We start from the raw sequence: 22,872 nt of genomic DNA, 5'->3' as shown, positions 1-22,872 counted from the left end.
GTGCAATATATTCATACATAGTATATATAATATATATTTATTTATATTAAAACATAAACAATATTACTAAATAAAACAGACTCAGTCCAAGAGCCCACTACACAAGAAACACCACCAATTTTCGGTAATGCAAGTGCATATAAATTAAACCATTTACAAAGAAACATTATTCCCTATGTACATTTAACAGTAATAAATACACTGTTATAAACAGTAGAGGACCGATCTGAGCACATATAAACAAAGAGAATGGAAGGAGTTGTGAAAAGCGTGTGCTGGTGATGAAGCGCCGCCACGAACGCTCATACACACAAACACAGTAATGTGTAGACAACATGTACATATGTGCGCACAAACATACTTTTGCATGCTACTTTGGCCATTAACTGTTTCCGCTGTTGAGACTTTGAGCATAAGGTAGTTTAATAAGGTACCTTAAAGCATGAACTACACACAAACTTAAACCTTAACGGTGACAAAATGTATGAAACGACAATGCCATTACAATGTCATTACTAAACTGGCATGTTGAAATTGTAGTTTTTTTTTCTTTTCATATCTTGGTGTTCTACAAGATGGGGAAGGGAATCAGTTTACATATTATTATTTTTTACCCACCTTTAAAGTGAGCCAATCGGAGAAAGGAAGTTGTTTTTGTTAAGAAGACAAATGAGGAAAAGTTCTATATCAAAGTGTGTAAAAAGCTACAAAAGCTAGTTTAGACTGTTTTTCTTTATCCTGTTTCTAAGGTATGATGGGAAGGGTGGAAATGGCTGCTGTAAGGAAGACAATTATAATGAATTGAAAGCAAATGAATGTGAATTAAGTCAATATAGCTTTGGCTTCCCTGTGATTTTAGTACATTACGAGACCCCTTGTGATTTGATTTTTTTGGGGGTGCTTGTATTTTGTTCTACAATCTAAGTAAATGGGGTCTTCATACTTAAGGGCATTTAAAGTTTTTTGTGCAACAATGCATTTGCCTAACAGCTTTCTTACCCTAATGTGAATGGGATGATGTATGGTTCCAAATAAACAGTTTGTGCTCATAGTTACGGAGTCTGACACAAATGTAGATAGAATAAACAGAAAGTGCCTCTTTCATAATTTCTTAGTTTTCTGATCGTTTGTCAGATGTTTGGATTATTAAGTTATATTGCCAAACAAAGGAAGACACTAAGTTCTCTCTCCAGCGTAGATATAAAACAATTCTGCAGGTTCGGTCTGGTTTGCTTTACAAAATGAAAACATTTCAACGTACAGTTATACTAAAATGTGTTCAATAAATAAAAGACTATTAAAAAGACAATAGTAAAAAGGCACACAGTCTTTAGACAAATGGTACAGAAAAGTAAACAGTTTCTCTCTTTACAAATACTTGTTCTTCAGTAGTTCGTTTTTGACCTCATCACACACCCATAGCTTTACAAAAAGTTTGTGTTGGTACAAAAAAAGTCCTCTCAGTAGTGTCTACTCCTCACCACCTGGTAAACAACCAAACAAACTGTTCACGTTGGCCCCAATCCTTCATGTTTATCAAAGTCGCCTGCCAATCGTTCAGGTCCAAAATGTCTGCAGCATTTATTTCCTGAGAGCTCCTACAAACTGTCTCCAAACGTAAGTGCAAGGAGGGCAGGACATCCTCCTCCCACGGGGGACTAAAAAAATCACCCCATGTGGGCTTTTTAAAAAGCATCAACTGCAAGATTTCTCCTCTTGCATGGGAAAAAATAGCTACCGCCTATCAAGGGACGCTGAGTCTTATGTGTCGACCGGTGAGGCGTCTTCAGTAACTATCTGGATGAGTGTAGTGGATTCCATTTCTTCCCCTCTGTCGTCTTCTTCCACATCCTCTTCCTCGTCTCCCTGGCTCTGTTCGTCTTTTTCCGTGCCTTCTGAGTCTTCCTCCTCTAGCGTGAGCTCGAACTGGAACTTGTCAGGGCCTGAACCCCCGCTGTTGCCGTCTTTGTCAGCCTGGTCGAAGGGCGGGGAAGGGCTTATGGGGACCATGCTCTGGTACCAGTTCCGATTATCCTCCAGGTTGTCCAGGATATCCTGGGCATCCGGATGGACCAAGTCAGCCCATGTTTCCCATAGCGGGTGGACGATGTAGTCAATGAATCCCACCTGAAGAGAGAAAAAACACATTAGATGTCGTAGGGCACTATGTAGGGTATTCTAGGATATTCTCCATCAGATCGCTACATCTCAGACAGTAACTAACCTGTGATTTCTCCACAGAGGCGGTGTGTTTATCACACATGGGGCTGATCTCCATGCCACGCTCCCTCTCTCGATCGCCCTGGTGAAAGAACTCATCCATGATGCGGTCAGTCCACTGGCGGTACAGCTCTAGAGACTTGGTGGGATTGCTCAGATCGGCGCAGTGAACCATGTTCCGCAAAACCTGAAGTAACATCAAAGTTTCAGCCAATTGTAATTCATCATGTGCCTCTAATTTATCTGAATCATTTTAGCTGGAGATTCTGACATCATTGGATTTCCTAATGACTGTTTGAAAATTAGTTTCACTAAGAGGGGATGGAAAACAGGAAGACCTGTACCTGTATTCTGTCTGTGTAGTTGTCCAGAAGTAAAACTCCTGAGCTTGTCACTTTCTTCGTCTCTACCATGGTCTTCAGATCGGCCAGTAAGCTCATGTGCTTAGACATGTCCGTGGCCAGTACCTGTTGAGAGGGAACATTGAGCAGGATGTGTTAGCATATCAATCATTGCAGTGTAAATGAAGCAGATGGCCTGGAAGAAAGGAAGGAAGGAAGGAAGGAAGCAAGGAAGGAAGAACCTCACCATGTCGATGACCATCTTTCGGAGTGACTGCTTTTGTTTCTTAGTGAGGTTTTGGAAGATGTCACAGTTGTCCTCCTGTAGAAGTTTAAAGCCCACGGCTAAGTGGTGGTTCTCCAAAACCGACTCATCATTATACATGAGCGCTAACTCGGAGTCTGTAAGAAATGAGCAAATACTCAATTAGTCCATGTGTCACCAGGAAATTTACACTTCTAGTTGGGATTTAAGAACACTCACTTGTATTGATGAGGAACTGGTTTGAAACACCAGGGTGGTCCACATCATGGATGGCTGCCGCAAAAATGGCTGCCAGGATCTCAAGATCGGTGAAGACAGCCTATTTAGGACAGATTGAAAATGGTGAGATACATGAAGTCTTTTGAGGGAAAAAAATATTAAAATTGTGCCTAAAGAAAAGGCGTTCTTACATCTAGTGCAGGTGTGGACAGCAGAGTGTGAGTTGACTGGGCCACATCAGCAGCGTGAAGGCTGTTATGATAGGCCACATCTTGGTGGTAGTGATCCTCAAGGGTCATCATGTACATCACAAATGTATCTGCTGGGATCTTGAACGTCTTGAGCAAGTCTCGTTCCTGTTACAGAGAGAAGCAATATTATTACAATTCTGGACATTATTACATTTTTGTTGCAAAAAGTGGGAAGTCATAGGCTGGAGGAAGAACTGACCTGGAAAATGGCATACATAATGCAAGTTAGAGGCCGGTTGTTTGAATACTCTGAAACGGTAAAGATGTTCAGGCCCCATTTGTTCAGGTCTTCTAATTCCTGGAAAGGGAAGAGGCAAGGGCATGAGATCAACAGGATTTTTTTTTTACAATCAAACCCACTAAAGAGCAAGTATTAGTCTTCTACCTACCCTTGACAGTAAATCCTCTTTGTCGGTTTTGACGCCGAAGCGAGCGAGGCTGCTGTTGAGGATGGGCCCGTGGGACACTTTCTTCACTCCACTGATCTGAGTCATCAGCTGCTGTTTTTTCTTCTTCTCGCGGGCTTTTGGTGTAGGCGAGGGAATCTCCATATCATTCTGTTTGTCTGTAAGGAACAGCAAAAACCAAAAGATTAGAACCATTTTGGACATTTTCCTGGTGGTTATTAACCATAAACACAAATTTCCATAGAAAATGTGAAAAATGAGCGTTTGCTAACTTGTATCCAAGAAACCAAGATGGTCCCTAAATCTTTCTATACAGAACATGCACAAGTGTGTCAGATGTTGGTAGATCACATTCCAGATAACTCAAACTCTTAATTGTAGTTTTTACACAGACACATACTGTATATGTCCGCACAAAAGCCCATTGTTGGAAAACCGGTGGCCATGTATTATGTTTCCCTGAGTGACGTAAGCAGACGCCTTCGGCCCAGGTGCAGGGCCATAGCTGAATAGCTCACATCTGCACTCCGTGCGTGTGCTTCTCAGGATTCGCTGCCCTTGAAAGGCAGAACAGACACCCAATTCAGAGCGACTTTGCCACTAAGCTATTCAAGCGGGGCTTGCCCCTCCTTTCCTTCTCCTTTAGTTCCACTCTCCATTTTCACTGTGACAGACCTGTCAACAAACTGCAGGGGAGCCTGTGTCTGCCTCAAATGGCATCTCCAAAGGTCAACCCTCAGGAGATATCAATTGAAAAACAATGACAGCACACGAAGGGCGTATCTCGAGGGCAAAAATGTAGTTAATAATGCCATAAACCTTCATGTTAAGGATTTTCTCATGTGGAAATTCTAATCCAAATTTTTCCCAAGAAGCCACAGGCCCTGAGTGGACAGTATTCTTATTTCCATGTTCTCGGTTATGGAAGATAAGAATGGGAATGGTGCTATGTTTGTACTTTTGTGTTATGAATGGTTTGGGAATGGTAATATGTTATGGGAAGAGTTTGTCTTTCATCTTGAAAGCCTCTATCTGTTTTTCTCTCCTTCTCTAGTGGTAAAGATGCCCGATCAAGAGAAAATGTCTCCGATCTTATCTTGAGGAGCATCCACAGCGCTCATTATAGCCAATTTGCTTGTTTTCTCACAAACATCCATCAGAGCTCTTTTGTCTCTCGCCTCTCTGTCTCCCTCCTTTCAGGGTTCACTGTCGCATGTTTCCTTCTCATATATATAATATATATAAAAAAAATATATATATATATATAAAAAAAAAAATAACCAAAGGCAAGCCACATATGCAGACTGTGCGCACAGATCCAAGATTCGAGAAAAAGAGAGAGAGAGAAAAAAAAGCAGCGACATTGTGTTTGGGTCAGATTTAATCTCACTATCTCTGCTAAACTCACACGTTTTGATGCAGATAGTGAAAACGCAGAGGCATTAAGAGAGCAGTCACACGTGACACAGCACACAGATGTTTCACAGCTAACATTTAATCCCTGGAATATAAAACCACTTTTAGTCCCAAATAACCCGCCCACAAAGTTGTACACCAATATTTTTGCAGACATTTCTTCATTAAATTTTAAATCTCAATTTTTACACTGCAAAAATATATATTTTTTAAAGCAATATTTTGCCTTTTTTTAATCAGTGGTCAGTTTTTTCTCACCGTAATAGATTTGGTTTTATACATAAACATCAATACTTTTAGTCACATTTATATTTAAAGAAAGAAAAACTATTTACATATGCAGATAAGTATAAGATTAGCATAATTTATTTGTAATTATAATAAATGCTGCGTTATCTTTTATAATAGTTTATAAAAAAATTAAGTAAATATTTCTTGTTTTAAAAATGTTTTTAAAAAAATTGTAAAAAAGACAAAAATACAGATTAAGAAATGATTTTTGTAGTGAAACAGGATCTCAAAGAGTTAATATCTTGTGTAATGGGACAAATGTGTGCCTGTTCGTGTGACTATGAGATGCAGTCTCGATGAGAACACAGGAGCTGGATGAGTCACAGGTTCTCTTGCCTGGATGTTCCGTGCTGGGGGTTCCACCGTCAGCATTACTTTACAGCAGAATACCATCCCCCTCTATCTCTCCCTCCCTCCCTCCTTTTATTCTGCTCTCCTTTCCACCCTCCCCTTCCTCTTTTCCAACTGCTGCATTGGGGATCTCTCTCCTCATGCAGAAATGAAAGTCTGATGCCATCTCACGGCATTCCACAAACAAATTGAGCCTTTGTGCCGTCTGATCATTTAATGCAATATAGTTTTCGCAAATAATTAACTTATCAAACCTCTCACTTTTTCATAGCCTATATCTTACAGCGAGTCTAAACTTCAGTTCAGCTCTGGAAATGACGCAGCCCAAATTCAATCCACAATGGCGTATTCGGTATATAGTCAATGTTTAGTGCTGGCTGCGGGTGTTTTATTGAAAGAGTGAATATGTGTGTGATTACCTAGAAAGGTGTTGGAGATGAACTCCGACACCTGATTGCCAGATCTGCTCATCTCAGAGAAGTGCGTCAGCTCCCTGTTCAACATTCTCTTGAACTGGAAAAGATAGAGAGGGAGAATCATTAGTTAAAAAAAAACTCAAAAGGTTCTACATTGAGACTTCAGTAGGGCTTCCTTTCCCCAAAGTGCTGAAAAAATTAATATTTAACATTATTTTATATATGGACATGCATTTACATACAAAACCACAATGGGGTACGGGGTATGCAATACTAAATTTGACCAAATAAATTATATATATATATACAGTATATGTGTGTGTGTGTAGTATATATAAATAGATATACTGTAGATATATAACACTGAAATTCTAATATATTGAAATATTAATATCTCCTTTTAAAAATATTCATGCATCTTAATTTATCTTATTTTTAAATCTCTAATACCAAGCATAAAAAATGCAAATGCATTAAGAATGTAACAAATGTCCGGAGACCGAAGAAGGTACATGCAGTACAAGAGACAAAGTAGACACTGGTTGAGATTTTATTAGTAAATTGCAATTTTCAAACTGTTTGTCAAAGTTTACGTAATATTTTTCTTTGCATTTTTTCCACATTTGATGTATGGATATATGTTCCAAAAACAACGATGTGGTACCAAAAAGACGCAATGTTGGAAATAAATAAATAAACAAATGCATATATAATTAAATAAGTCAAAAAACGGCAGCCATATCCTGCGCCACATCTCAAATTTTTTAAGCTTCATCATTAAAAATGGATAAATCACAAAAGCGACCTATATAGATGTGCTTTTTGACATCCAAATCAACATATCAGCCAAAATACAACAGATTCATATAAAAAGAAGAGCCCAATATAGAGCTCAGGTCTAGACATTCCAGCACAGGATGCCACACAACGAGACTTGCTGTAGGTTTTCCTCCTCAGTGTCTCCATAGACCACCAACAAACACCAAACCAAAACCAACTGCCATTAGCAAACCGGAAAACAGCTCAGTAGCCACCATACACACCTTAATGTAACCCCAGGATACAGAGAGAAGGTAATTGGCCTCAGGCATTTTGGATCGTATTTAATCTCCCGAAATCCACAACAGCGCACTCCTATACCACAAAGGAAAAGAGCCAGAGAGAGGCAGACGAAAGGGATTCTTCTGGTTGGGAAAAACGAAAAATCCCCTCTTCTCTCCTCTCCTACTCTGCTTGGTATGGATTAGTAGCTGAGGAGCAGATACGAGCTGTCTTCATGGCAGCTCTCGGCCGAATCGCTCCAGCATTGACTCTCCATGGCTGCGGATACGAGCAGGGGGCCAACAGCGGATGGGAACACCCGTCCTGAGCTGGAGGAGGATCCAGAGAGCGACGGCCGGAGCTAGAAGCGAAGCAGAGGGTCTGAAAGTGCCAATGAATTATGGAGGAGATGAAGGAGCAGTAAAGCAGAGGGAGGGAGGGATGAGGGGAAAAAACGCTGGGATGCTCATCTGGCTGGAGGGGGGTCTTCCTCTGCTGGATTAGTGCCGCTCTGCTGCAGCACTACGCTCACGCTCTTTCATCATCTCTCTCGGTCTTTCTCTCTCGCCCCCTCCCTCTCGCGTCTCTCCCCCAGTCTCGAGTCTGTCAGCCCCAGCAACACGCTCCATAGGCACATATGATTTGACATAGAGATGGCAGAGAAGAGGGGGAGCCCCGCTTTGTTATGCGGGGAAATCACGCGAGGAAAAAGACAGAACAGAAAGAGAGGGACGTTTTTGCACACACTTGGCTTTTTGCGAACAAAAACCCAAAAACCCTTTGTCTTCAAGGGATTCCTAATTGAGTACAACATTTAGTACCCTTTTGTACTGCAAAGGCGATGCAGGGAAGATAGGAGTTTTAGATGAGTCTGGGTTCTTTCAGGCTCGGTCACTCTTATTTATTGCATTGCTATAATGCACAAAGCTTCATATGGAGCCCTGTGCTATTTTTACTGTAGAGTATGGTGGGAGAGAAGACTTGGATAATTGCCTCTCTTTGTCTTTTTTCGGTGACATCAACAGCCCCCCACGACTCTCTCTCTGCCCCCCCCCCCCCCGTCTACATCCGAACACCAATTACGCCAACATCCCAACGCCATGGCAACAGTGTCATGTGACACAGGCTGCCGCTGAGGCTTCCCTCCCTCCCTAGCTTCCAAAGATGGCAGCCCAGTAATCACGAGGACACCACTGCGTCTCAATAACATCTGCCAAATCAACCCCCCGAATCATTAAAACGGGGAGGAGGGCAGACGGACAAAATCAATGAGCCGTCCTTGATATAGCCCAAACGGGCAAAGTCCATTAACAGGGAAAACCCTCCAAATGGACAATCTTAAAAGTGTCCAAAACCACTAAAGCCAGCAGTCCAGACCAAGTCTTTCCATCACACTCGCCTACGACGGATAAAATGGTGCATTTCACAACCAACAGAAAGTAGATTTTCACTCAGAAATTGCTAGTAAATTTCACAAAGAAACAGCAAAGAACACATTGAATTAAACGTGAAAGTTTGAAGTAGAAAGACTGAAATACTATTTTCTTAGCTTTATTTACAACTTCGAAGATTTTTTTTTTTTTTTTACAGTGTATTCGTTGTTTATTTGCAGCAGAGACTGATTAACACAGACATTTGAGGAGCTAAAAGGATTCATGCAATGATTTTGGATTATCCGTGTGAAATGTGTGTGTCAGTGTTTATGCGCCTTCATGAGAAAAAGAGAGTGGGAGGGAGACAGGGAGAGAGAGGGGGGAAAGAGAAAGATGGAAAATAGAGGAGAATCTCTGCATTATGCTGCAGTGGGGGTTCCTCAGCAGTGCGCGAGATGTCTAGTCAGAGCTGTAAACAACTCTGACATATCATAGACCGTGCCTTCTGCGGCTCACATTTCTTCTTATCATCCGTATCAAAAAATCCATGCGAGTGGCTCTTTCTAAGCCCTGTGAGAAACATGGATGTAGGGGGGGGGGAGAAGATGTGCACCGACTTCTGCTCTGAGAAGAGTTAAGGGTGAATGAAGGGAATGTCATTCTCAAAGACCTTCATTCTGTAGAAAAACGCCATTCAAAAACTCAATTAAAGCTAACCAATTCCATCAGCTAGGATTACCTGCGTAATGCATTTAGAGGCATGTAAAAAATGCATATGTGCTGAAACCATTTCCCCCTTTTCACCATTTAATCACCTTTTTTCCAACACTAGTTCATTTAAATAATCCTACAAAGTGATGCTTTTTAATAAAAATAGTCTCTCAAAATTCCCTTCAGTATCTCAGTTAACATTAACTCACAAAATCTATATTATAATTAAAAAATAATAAGCTAAATGCTGTTTTAAACCGTTTTGGAGTATAGTATGTGACACCACAGGACATGTCAACTACCCATCGGCATCAATTTCAGCAAATATTATCAGAATAATACTTGCTGGTAAGATTTTATTTGTGCATTTCTTTAAAATAGGACATTTAGCAATAGGATGCTATTTAATTGTCTCCACTAGTGGGCAGTATAAACCCACAGATGTTAAGTGAGATAGATTGTTTGGTCACTTCACACTTTTCGCCGGTGGCATGTTCAATCAATCTGTACTCTCATCATGACCTTGTCTAATAAATCAGCGTTTGATGCAGGACAGGCGAGTCAATCAATCATCAAAATACATTTAACTTTTCAGTTGTCCTCTGTCAATTGAGATTGTTTTTTCTTACCATATCTTTCTCTATACTCAAATGTATCATGTAAATGACACTACATACACTAATGTTTTTTAATTACAGCTATCTGAATGTCTTGTGTACATCATCTAGTCATCTAGTGGGGAAAACCCCAATCAGTTTCTTGGACAGAAATTGTGGGAGTTTTTATTGCACCGAATGATGTCATTTGAGAAGCACATAATTGCAAAATCGGCAAATTCTTAACAGTGATTGATATATGACGATGGCTGGAAGGCGACTTTGAAAGGCTGTGACGCACATCAAGATGACAAATGGGTTCTCTGGTATATTAGAACAATAACATCAATAATGACATAACCGCTTCTGAAGAAACTTTTTGTGTGCTAACTATTACCGCCTGAGGATACAAGCCTGACGTTACACTTCCTCTAAACTATATGTGTGCATGGATGCGTGTATGTGTGAAGTCAACATTTGGACAGAGTAAATGAATAAATTAGTTATTAAATTACAGATTAAAACACTTTTAGCTGATTTAGTCTCAATTATATCCACACAAAGAACAGGCTAAATCGCTTAAGATTAGAAAGGAACTGAAAGCTTTAAAATTGCTTCTAAGGTTTGAGATGATCAGAAAAAGACAGCAAAAATGAAATGAACATTTACACTACAACTATTTTAACAACAATTCTCATTCAACTGATATTGGTACTCGTTGTGTACAACCAAACTATCTATGCAGGAAGAGTAGTTTGACTTGAGAGCATTAGTTCAATATCACAGGGCTCAGAATGGTTTAGATTCTAGATCTGTGACTGTAAAACACATCCTCTCTTAAAGACCACTGCTATTTCATCCACACTGTCCCATATGTAACTTGTCAATACGCGAAAGCACTGTGCAAAAAAACTAAATAAAAAAACCTTTCCAAGCATTCACTTTTCATCAATAAAGCTCAAAAAAGTTCAGAAAGCAACAGTTATGTCCTCGAAAAGTCCACCAAGTAACACCCAACAAAATAAACAGCACACTAATGACTTGTAAAAGCATAAAACAAAGGCTCACCTTTTCAAAACAGTTCACTTTTCCAATCTTTCTCTGTTCAATCTTCTCAAAGTAGCAAGCTCCCATTTTAAGTGAATAAAGTTGTCTAAGTCCTGCTTTTTGTGAGCGTGCCACCCTGTCTTGAGGTTCAGCGTTTGACAGACAAGATAACGTTACTGACTAACTTTGAGCAGTGAGCGCTTACTATTCTTCACTTCAGTGTGTGTGTTACTGTATACACACTCCCTCTCTAACCATGGGACCGCCTCCTTCTCTCACACACACACGCACACACAGGAACTCTAACACCATTGCAACATAGTTTCTAGGGTAAATACTAGTGTGCGCTGGAATCAGATCAAGCATTCTGATATGATCTCTGGAACTCATCAGAGAAAGAATACTGTCACGGACATGCAGATCTGTGGAAAATCCTGACTTTCAAATCACAAAAATGTTATGCTGAACCCAAAGGAAAATCACAAATGAGATCTTTAATGTCTCAATTGCTTCTTCTAGACTGCCATGAGATTATAGAGAGGAAATCAAAACTTTTAAGTATCCTGCCTTTTCTCCAGAGGACTTTATTAATTTCACATGTCTCCTCTAGCCTTTTAGGTGAGATCTCAATATTTTGAAAAAGATGCAATCTTAAGTCTGCAAGATGCAACATTAAGTCTGCAAACAAATAATCAAAAGATTTAATGTAATATAAAAAATATATGTGTATGATTTATGACATTATATTAATACAAATATTCTTATTATATTATATTAAGATTTAATATCAATATTTCTCATCAAATAATTCTATTATACACATTACATTAATTTCACATCACATTAATTTCATAGCTCTATTGAAACAATTGTCTCATTCTTTCTAATTTAATTTCTCTATAGGAACTTTATGAGAAAAAATAAATGGTACAGAGCAACAACAAAGCTATAAAATGTCCCTCTGAGACGGATTAAGTAATAAAGATATAACGAATGATATCATTTAATAAAGAAATAATGACCCTTTGATATAATTTGATTGAACTACTGTATCAAAATAGTCCAAAAAGAATGAGAACTTTTCAATTTGAATTTGAGAATAGCTGATACTGTATGGATTTTACATGCACACAAAAGCACATGCAGCTAAAGTTTAATGCACATCAGACGGCTCAGATGTCCAAAAGAGCAGCAAAAGGTCAGACGTCCTGGTACTCTCTGTACAACTCTGATGGCTATCATTATGTTATTTCTACAAACTCATACAGAAGCTCCCAGAAAATAAGCAGATCTTGAGCCTATCATGAGACAGTCACAGGCTTTGTGAATGTCCTCTTTTCTTTCCAATATGTGGCAATATCTGTGTTCACCTGCATGCACTGCATAAAATAATCAGTAGTTTTGTCGTTTTCCAGTAAAATTATATATACATCCAGATTGATAAATTAACTTAAGATGCAAATTTATCTTGATGCAGATTTATCTATAAATCTAACAAAATTTTGAGAGGTTTATGCAAAAATAAATGAATAAATAAATAAATAAATAAGCAGATAGAGTAAGAAAAATGAAATTAAAGAAACTACAAATAACAAATAAAAATCAAGTAGTAACATGCAAATTTGCATTACAAGTAAATTGTTTACGGATGATTAGATACTTCTAATGGAAAACAGGCCAAAAATACTGATAACGAAAATTATTAACAGTGCGAATTCTGGGTCTTCCCAAAATCCGTCCCTTTCCTGAACATACATCTGTATGACTGAGCCTCTGAGAGTGTGTGCAGGAGTAAGTGTGTATTCATCTCTATTGTCTGCAGTAAAAGTCCCTGTGTTGCAGTGTGTTTGACGTCAGCAGAAGGAGAAACAAACAGGGAGAGCAGCCTTGCCCTGCCATACAGCACTCACTCCCATTGTAGTCTGGACCCAGCTAGAGCTTAGGAAGGAGACAGGAAACCTGAGTCACAGCTGCAGGACACACACACACACACACACTGTGGAGCTATGCAGAGTATCACATGAGCGGACAGTGACAGCGATTTGAAAACATGATTAAAGGACAAAACAGACGACAAACAATACAGGTTGAAACATGCATATGTCTGTAACTCTAACAGAGATTGTGCTTGTCATATCAGCAGACGATTCATAAGGACATATTTGTGTTTCAAATTGAATTATACTGTTTATCATAATGCTCTGAATATAGAGTAAACTTGAATAAAGTGTAAAATACTGTACGAAATATTCAAGTCTTGAAAAAAACAAAACAAAACTCGATATCCTAAAAAACGTTAACATATAACTTTACTAACTTCCTTGTTATTGGCACACGAGCTGTCAATTACAGTAAATCACAGCAACACACAGGGGGTGTGGAAAAACGTGTTGGAAAATAAAGGCATGCTAAAACCTGTTTAATATGCTAGGAAGACCAGCTAACACATTTATACAGACAATGCGAGAGGCTGCTGGGATAATAAAGTGTGTGACATCCCTACACGAGCCTTTATACTTCAAATATCTTGGTAAAGGCAACACAACTAAATATAATTTCAATCTAGCATATGTTTTGCATATCCAAATACAGTAAAACAGATTCTATCTGAAATGGAGGCACACTTCTTGTGTGGAATGCTAGAAAACAGTAGTCAGAATTTTTAAACCAAGCTAACTGGCACAGGAACCGACTCTCAATAGCCCCATTCACAAAGCGGCCATTGATACGAGCAAAAACAATCAGAAAGAAAGTTCTTTACGACGCAAGAGTTTCTAAAACTTCCAGAGGACCTCTTAAAGTGATGTGCTGCACCTCCTCACCTTGTTGGAGGCCATGTCGCTGACGGAGCGGTACGTCTGGATGGTTTCCAGCTGATCCAGACACCAGTCCAGCTCCTCCATGGTCTCCACAGCCAGCTTCTGGTACGACTCGTCTGGACAGAGACACACAGAAACGGGGGCACTGTGAAAATCCTGCTGCACGGCCACTCGAGCACAGCCCGCCAGACAATCCTTCATCCTGGGCTTGCACGCACACACACACACTCCCGGACTGTATGAGAGAGTGAGAGTGGGTTCTTCTGAAAGCTAGCTGTGAGAGATTCCCCCCCCCCCGCTCGCTCCTTCTCATTGGCCTGGTGCTTGTGGCTAGGTGATACTGCCTCTTTGGCTGCGTGCCCCTTCCTCTCACCCCCTCCTGCCTCTCTCTGTGTGCCACTCTCACTCATGTCTGAGAGTTGGCTGCGGTGGGATGATACAGCCTGTTGGCTCTGTGCTTTTTCATTTTACTACCCAGTTTGGGAACTCTCACTCTCTCTCTCATTGCCTTATTGCTCACTGTAAAAACTTGAACCTAAACACACTTTTTAAAACTTTTTATCTCGCAAAAATGCATGTTTGTGTAAAAATGACATTTTAAGACAAATATTCTGATGTGAATTTGCTGGCTATGTACAATTAAGCAACATCTTGAGCAACATGAATTTTTTTTTGGTCCATTAAGTTTCCATAAGACCAGATTCCAGGAGACATTGTATTGGCATCTTTGATTCAAACTTTAGTAGCAAACTGGCATTAGAGTAGGTCAATTTGATTATTTTTTGTGTATCATGTTCATATTGTGATTTATTTCCTAAAATGCTTTCCTGTAGCTCAGACAGTAGGTCATGGGTTCGATTCCCGGGGAAAGCAAGAACTGATAAGAATGAAAAAAAAAAAATGAAAAAAAAAAAAGGGGTACCTTGAAATGCAATGTCGCTTTGGATAAAAGCGTCTTCCAAATGCATAAAATGTAAATTTTCATCACATCGCTGCATGGCACTTTTAATGTACAAAAAAGTTTTAGTAAAACTATACCATTCAACTTTATTCAGCAAAGGTGCATAAAATTGATCAACAGTGACCGTAAAGACCTTTACATTGGCTACAAAATTATCTATTTAAGTTCTTTTGAACTTTCTATTCATCAAAGAATCCTGAAAAAAAAAGTTTCCACCGAAATATTAAAATTCAGCTTTGCCATCACAGCAATGAATTACATTTTAAAATATATTAGAATAAAATTTTTTTTTAAAGATTTTAAATTGCAATAAAAATTGCTTTTACTGTATTTTTACTGATTATAAGAAATCTTAGAGACTCCAAACTTTTGAACGGAAGTGTGTTTTGGTAAATATTACTGTTAGTTGTTATATTAGTGCATACAGTATTAATGAAAAAATAGAAATATTTGTCTTTGTGTTCATTTAGTTAAAACTGTGGAAATCATGCCTCAATTTTTAATTAGATTTTTACAGCATTTTGCTGTCTATATTAAACATTTTGAATCTCATTGGGGAACAAAAACATATAAACATAATGAGATTAACGGCAAAAGACTAAAATGGCTATACTGTCCCTTCCAACCCCAAAACTACAAAAGAAACAAAAGCAGCAAGAGAAACAACAAGCACATTTACATACCCACATAGATGATAAACCATCACGTTTTATCATGAGATTATATCAATGTCAAGATGTACGTAAATGGGCCTGCATCATTCACACCACAGAAATGCATGAAGCGTATAGGCGTGAGCTGTGTGTGTGGGTCTGGTTGAAGCATAGATGTGTTTACAGTAGAGGGGAGTTTGGTGAATCAGTGCCCTGTGGCTTTGGGACACAGACGAACCCTTGTGTTCCTCGGACTTTGCTGTGGTGGGTCTCCTAGTTGCAGAACAACACAGCAGCAGAACTTTAGCAGGGCCCTGTCGAATGACGGCACTTCTCTCTAACCTCCTCACACTCAAAGCCACACACACATATTTGCTCTCTGAACACTGAGAGAAAAAGCTCTTTGATGTGGATCATTCATTTTTCACTTCTTTTTTTTATTTATTTTTTTGAGCGTGTGGAGGGGTACCTGCACACTACAACACCAGGGCTAAATCGAAAAGCTGGAAAGTGGATTTTTTTTTTTTTTAACAATATTTTCATCTTCACAAAACTTAAAGGTACAGTTTTATACCTAAAAGAGAGCAGCTAAGTACAACCACATTTTTATATTGCTGAAGAAAATGTGAATAGTGCCTGCCCATGAAAAAACGCAGCCATAATTCTAGGGTGTGCACGTGGGTGCCAGGCCAATGCTATGCGGTTGCTGAGGTGCTCTAAGTGGTTTGTAGTGCATTTGTATCTGGTTGCTAGGGTGTTCTGGGTGGTCGCTAGGTGGTTGCTTACTGAAGCAAGTGAAAAGACCACCCACAAGTCTTGATATTGATATTTAAGTTTTAAAATCCAGTTTTAGCTTTAGGGAATATTTACATGAAATACTTGGATCAGTTTAAACAAATTGAAACAAAATTATTTAATTGTTTAATTACGTTCAATATAAAAATACAAAAGATAAACAAAATCAGGAATAAATAATGTTGTAAGATCAGATAGAACGAGATAGATAGAATGATAGATAGAACGATAGATAGAACGATAGAACGATAGATAGAACGATAGAACGATAGATAGATAGATAGATAGATAGATAGATAGACACGTAACACACAGACACGCAAGCACCGATGACCATGGCGGATTCAGAAAAAGGGGGCAACGGTCCAAGATGCTGACATATGGTCATGCTGCAGTTGCCCACATTCAATGAGGTCATCCAATAACAGAAAAAAGGGGACAGATAAATTAAATAATGTCCATTAACCCTGCAGTGACATTTACAAAAAATATGGACAGTTTAGAGCTAAGAGCTCCTTCCCCCAAGAAAAGTAGACATGTGACTTCACAATGAGCGGGTAACTCGCTTTATGTACTAAAAAAAAAAAAAAAAAAAAAAATTATATATATATATATATATACACACACACACACATAACATGTATATACATGTAAAACTTTAAATTATCATTCTGATATTTCACGTCAAAACTTATATATTGTCATTGTTTTCTATTACTTTAACAGTCCATCAAGTCCACGAGACCATATAGGGTGTCTCATTTGTCATTGTAGGTTTTAGAAGGATGCTCAAGAGCGCCCCCTTTATGGCCACTATGCACCCACATTGGTGTGAACCTTGCAGCAACGGTCCATGCAGCAATGTGTGGGATTGTGAAGGCTGAAAGAGCCATTGAGTTTTGAGTTGTAACTACACTATTGTTTTGGTAACACTTTACAATAAGGTTTACACTTTACAACTACATTTGTTGAAATGAGCCAACAATGAACAATACTTATACAGCAACAAACAACACCATGAACATTTTTATTAACATTTGCAAAGGTTAATAAATGCTGTAAAAATGTGCATGTCAACTAATGCATAATGTTAAATGTTACCATTGTGTTCATCAGGTCATTATCATTCTGATAATTCCCGTCAAAACTAACACATCTTTCTTTGTGTGAACGACTTGACTGCATCACTTAAGGGCAAGTGTAGGTGTGGTGTTATAAGAAAAAGTATCAGCATACCAAGTATTTGTTTTGCGGCCACAAAAATGTGTTTGCATGCGTGTCATTTGAGGTTACTTTCGATCACAAATATCAAGTCTTTTAGTTGATGAGTGAGTTTATGTCATGGCTGAGCTGAGCGCTGTGCGTATGTGTTTGAGTTATCGGATGTGGTGTGTGTGGTAACAGCCGTATCTCTGTCTTCCTGATGCGTATGTTGAGAATTAGTTTGTGAGCATGTGCTTACATGTGTCATTTTTCCTTTCTCTCTCATTCTCTTCATTCATGCCCCTCCTGAATTAATGCTTAGTGTCTCAACGCTTAGTCAAGCAGTGGAAGGATAAACTATAGCATTTCCAATAAAGAGGAAGAATGAAAACATGACGTCAGATCAAATCTCAATGGACCTATAAGAAAGCACTTCCTCTGTTACTGATTGTAAGAGGGGAGAGAGAGAGAGAGAAAGAAAAGAAAGAGTTGGGGAAATTCTGGAAAAGCTTGTTTATAGCCAATGGAAATTGTGAAACAGAGTAACAGATGGGTTTCTCTCCATGGACAGAGAATACTTGATAACGCATTCAATTTGAGGAAAAAACTATGAGATCAATTAAATATAATTCAGATTAAGCAATTATGTTATGTTAAGATTAAGCAGTTATGTTAAGATTGAGCTATTTGTGATTGGAAACCAATCGAATATATATATATATTTGATTAAAACTGACAATTAACTTGTTTTTTTCTATTTTCTATTGACTGTTTTTTCTATTCTAAACTATGGTCTGTGGAACATTTCAGAGAAACAAATGGTCTTTACTTGTAGATTCATTTTAGTAATGTTTAGTAATGTAGTAATTAGTAATGTTTCATTACTAATGTTTCATTTTGCTTCTGAAAGACTGGTCAGAAATTATGAGACTAATATTTTACTCTATTGACAGCTATAAAAATAAAAACAAACATATAAAGATTTACTGAAAATAAATAAATAAAATAAGCATTCATACTGTATATTCTTCCATATAATTTCACAAACAATTACAAAGAAACAGCAACACACTGAATAGAAGTAAACGTGATATTTTGAAGTAGAAATACTGAAATAGTATTTTCTTGTTTTAATTTCATTTACAAAAAACAAAAAAACAAAACAAAAAAAAAACATTTTTACAGTGTATCTCTCTATGGATAGACGGAAGGAATATTAATTGCCAAAAGCGTTATAAAAACAAATTGGAATTCAATTGAAAACACGTCTCTATTACTTTAACAGTTCGTCAAGTCCATGAGACCATAGGCTGTCTCATTTGTCATTGTGGTTTAAGAAGAATGCTCAAGAGCGCCCCCTTTACGGCCACAAATTGGTGTAGAGCTAAAAGTGGAATCTCACCCAACAGTTCATGCAGCAATGTGTGGGATTATGAGGGCTGAAAGTGCCAATGAGTTTGGATAAATTGTTAATCTCTAAAGAACCATACAAAGAACTCAAGGTACAGCAAATATACCATACCAGCCTCATTTCTGTGCCTTAAGTGAGGCAAAGAAGCACTAAAGAATCTTGATTTTGAATGTGAAAGACAATTCTATAATTGAAACCGTAAACAAAGATGATACTGTGCTCATTTATGATGCAATAACCTCTCTCAACAGATGTTACATAATTCTAAATGCAGCAGTGGAGCATCATACAACTACACAGGACATTCCCGGAGTTCATTTTAATGAGGTTTCATCTCAACATGGCAATTTCTGAGAAGCACCGTACTGGTTCAAATGAAATGTTTTCCATTAGGAGGCAGAAGCCACTGCTTTGGCTTTGAAGACTTTTACAACAGACACATTGAATAAACGAAGAGTGCTGAAAAAGACCGCAGTCAGACGACCAGACCACATGAATGGGAGTCCTTTGCAAAAGTTGAAATGGGTGCTTGTTGAATTGGGCATGTTAGACCATACAAAACATGAGACTTTGAAGTCATTTTCAAAAGGGAAAATGGCAAAGAACAGCCAATGAGCAATGTGTTGCTGAGGGCCAAGTTTCTTTCACAAATAAATGAAGGTTAGAATTTGTTCAATGCAATTCAGTTTCACTGTTTCAATATTAAATTGTAAAAAAAAATTCAAATGTTTGCATTTAAACAGTCTGTAAAACCAACTTGGCAAGAGAGAGGGGGACCAAGTCAAATCCCCCAATATTAAAAGGCCCGTCTTTTGAAAAACAGCCCCCTTTTTTCTCCATCACAGAGCTCCCCGTCCCCCTCTCTAGAACTATTCAAGAAAATATTCTGCACTCATTTAGGAGGGTACGCTTCAGAATCAAGAACTAACTCTGGGTAAAATAACTGCCAAGGGCAAAATTATAGGATAGGGCATGGCACGCAAGGAGCCAAAGCGGTCTGAAACTCCTTCCCAATCTTGATCCAAACCCTCCTCCTCATTCTGAACCCATTTGTTCAGTTATGGTCTAAATCTCCCCCTCCCCACGGCACACAACAGGCCTCTCCAGGCCGAAAAAGTCACATTTACCCAATAAGGCAATGAAAAGCATAATTAGACTTGTAAAAGCGGCTATAGATAGAAAACAACAATAGCTTATCAACAAAAGGTCCATATTTGGAGTTTTAACAATGGATTTCATCTTCGCAATCAATATTATCACATTAGTATTGATAGAAAAGTTTGGTTCAACATTTTTTCAGGTGAAATCCAGTCATTTTAATAGGAATCCACACGATCGAGAATACTGCATGAAGACGAAATTTCCACATACAGATTTTGCAACAATTCGGCGCAATGACCATCAGAAAGCTCCTTGTTATGAAGTTAAACTGTGTGAGCGGTGCTTCATACACCGCTACATTGTTTACAAAAGACAGTGGACCTTAAGTGGAGTAAATTGTAAAACTATTTGTGCTATACCAGTGTGTTTATAATTACAACAATAGATTAAAATAATATGGTAAGAAATACCATTTTGCAATCTCAAGCAGCATAACGAGTTGTTTTGTACAGTTAAAAATAACTATGTTGAAGAACCTGGACACATTCAGTTTACAAATGGCCATGCCAACTCTTACATTGAAAATAAGGTGGATTGTAATTCCTGAATTGAAACATACAAATGTTTATGAATTCTTTAAGGTTCATTGAATATTGAATTCATAGAAACTGACAGGTTAATTTTATAGCAATAATAATAAAAAAAGAATTTAAAAAAATCAAATATTAATGTTTGATTTGACACCAGATAAAGATCTGAATGTCTCTAAAGTTTGTGGAAAATGGTTTACAATCCATTTGAGATGCTGTCAATATGTTAATACTTTACATTTCAGTGTCTATCCAAATGTAGCAAAATGCATGTTCACTTTACATGCAAACGCCTAGAAATCCGATTGAGATTACCCTGTTGACAGAGGCATTTGGAAATTTCCAAATTTGTTCCGTTACATTCAGAATTGATGAGAAGCATTTCATGAGTCAATAGTCAGTTCAGTGAGGGGATCTGGGGTAAGCGACCACACAACATCCAAACTTGTATTCACGAGGTCCTGGGTGGTTAAAGTGAACATACACACACAGGGAAGGCTTTGTCCTTTCACCTGGCTTGAACCCTGCCTCCAAAGTCTAGAGTATTGACAGACCTCAATAGGGCTGTTTGTCAGTACCTCGCTGACCCATTCCAACCTCATTACCATAGGCTAGGAAGCCAACATAACCCAATTAGCTCGAACTTTTGTCAGGTTTGTTTTTTCTTTCACTCCTACCATTACTGTAACAGCCAACAGAGATTCCCGATGGAATATGGGGTCGGTGGTATAGGATGATGAGCAATGCTAGAAGAAATTCAGGATGGATGTTTTAATGGATACCAGCTGGACGTTTAATGATTTTGGGAACGTAGCCAGATAATGGGTGAAATCAATTTGGAAGTAAACATCATGATGTCCTACCAACAAGGGCAGAGCATTGCTGTATTATTCTGCATGTGCATATTTGTCCTTCAAGGGTGCAAAAATGCCCATTTGGATTTCGCCCAACATTTTAATCCACATGTAAACTTTATGTGTTCAATAAACAAATTTATATGAATGAATGAATTAGGGTGGAATAAAATATGGCAGAGGGGAGTAGGGTGGAGACTAATCATTACCAACTAAAAACTGAAAACTATTTTACAGCATACACTGTACACAGTAATAAAACAAACCTGCGGCCATCATGCTCACCACTCCGTTCCGTCACTTTGAGTTGTCTTTCCCTTCTATCATCAGGGAAACTGGATTGACAGGATATGTTACAGAATGTGCACAGAAGAGGAAGACAGAAAGATTTACGAACAAGTCAGACATTGCATCTCAGCTCAGTCACCTGTGATTTTCCATAATACAATAATCATACTGCTGTTCAATAAAGATACAGTTTAAGGTTTAACTAGTTAAACTTAGTGTTTTCTTGCTATGGATTACTACACATTTTACATATTCACATATACAGACAGTTCTTAATAGATTAATATTCCAAATTACCTTTCAAGATTAGTTGACTATTTTCATGCTTGTCAATTACATCTTTGCTAAAGGTTATTTTTTTTAAAAACTAAATGTATATTACACCACCAAACTGGGAAGGAATAGTTTATTTTTTTTCACTTACTCACCCTCACCCACCAAAAAATTATGCCTTTATACTGTATGTGAACCAAATGGCATTGGTTCAGGCTTATTATTTGACCAATCGCAATGCACCAAAATTTGAAAAAGACAACCATAAATTAGTTGAAAGAGATACAAAAGATTACAGCGAACAACTTTCTAACTTACAGTAAATGGCACCAGAAGACACACACACACACACACACACACACACACACACACACACACACATATATATATAGAGTAATATAGAGATGTATTTTGGATTAAATATATATATAGAAATGTCAGTGAATGTTAAATTTGGTAGGGTTTTAGTTTTAGTATTCACCTCTATTACTGTGCCCAAAAGTTGGTAATAAATATGGCGTATGGGCGCAAAAGTCATGTGACTGAAACAAATTAATAGAAGTAGGGGTATTATATTAACACATGACAATATTTCTCATCGAAGTAAAAAGCGGTCTCGCGATATCAGCATGACGGAGTTGAGTTTGTGGCAAAACCTTTTACAGTGCTTGCATTATATTGTTCTGTTTTTTATTGCATGTGATAATTAGATAAATAAATGCACTGTAGGATGAAGTGAAGTTGTGAAGTGAAGTGAAGGTGAAGTGTGACGCTATAATTATTTACATGCATGCAGGTTACACGTTTCTTCTCAGAGCGACTCCGTTTATAGTAAATGATGGTCCACACGAGCTCATTCTCTGCATATGCTGTTTGTTTGGGTTTCCAATAATGTGCATTTGGGAACGCAAAGTGCGGCATTTTGCATTTTGAGACTTTCAGTTGAATAAGAGACAAATTTTCCAGTCATATATTTCGT

At 38.2% G+C, this 22,872-nt stretch overlaps 1 protein-coding gene across 7 annotated transcripts in view; it reads right to left on the bottom strand.

Moving 5' to 3' along the window:
* Window positions 1-1,038: 1,038 nt before the first annotated feature.
* Window positions 1,039-22,872, bottom strand: part of pde4ba (phosphodiesterase 4B, cAMP-specific a) — a 162,452-nt gene continuing 140,618 nt past the window's right edge. For 5 of the 7 annotated variants that reach the window (XM_079883659.1, XM_079883660.1, XM_079883661.1 and 2 more), the window contains 10 exons: window positions 13,768-13,880; window positions 6,181-6,274; window positions 3,686-3,861; window positions 3,496-3,594; window positions 3,237-3,401; window positions 3,046-3,145; window positions 2,809-2,963; window positions 2,565-2,687; window positions 2,225-2,407; window positions 1,039-2,127 (listed from right to left, as the gene is read on the bottom strand). In XM_079883659.1, coding sequence (XP_079739785.1) covers window positions 1,762-2,127; window positions 2,225-2,407; window positions 2,565-2,687; window positions 2,809-2,963; window positions 3,046-3,145; window positions 3,237-3,401; window positions 3,496-3,594; window positions 3,686-3,861; window positions 6,181-6,274; window positions 13,768-13,880 — 1,574 coding nt within the window. In that variant the 3' untranslated portion in view covers window positions 1,039-1,761. Of the gene's footprint in view, window positions 2,128-2,224; window positions 2,408-2,564; window positions 2,688-2,808; window positions 2,964-3,045; window positions 3,146-3,236; window positions 3,402-3,495; window positions 3,595-3,685; window positions 3,862-6,180; window positions 6,275-7,220; window positions 7,757-13,767; window positions 13,910-22,872 lie in introns of those variants that run through there. The other 2 variants (XM_079883665.1, XM_079883664.1) reach the window with 2 other exon arrangements.

Source organism: Squalius cephalus (genome assembly GCF_949319135.1).
Source record: "Squalius cephalus genome assembly, chromosome: 10".
In the NCBI taxonomy this organism is placed as follows: domain Eukaryota; kingdom Metazoa; phylum Chordata; class Actinopteri; order Cypriniformes; family Leuciscidae; genus Squalius; species Squalius cephalus.
Note: the sequence above shows the minus strand (reverse complement) of the source record. Positions and strands in the feature narration are given on the sequence as shown.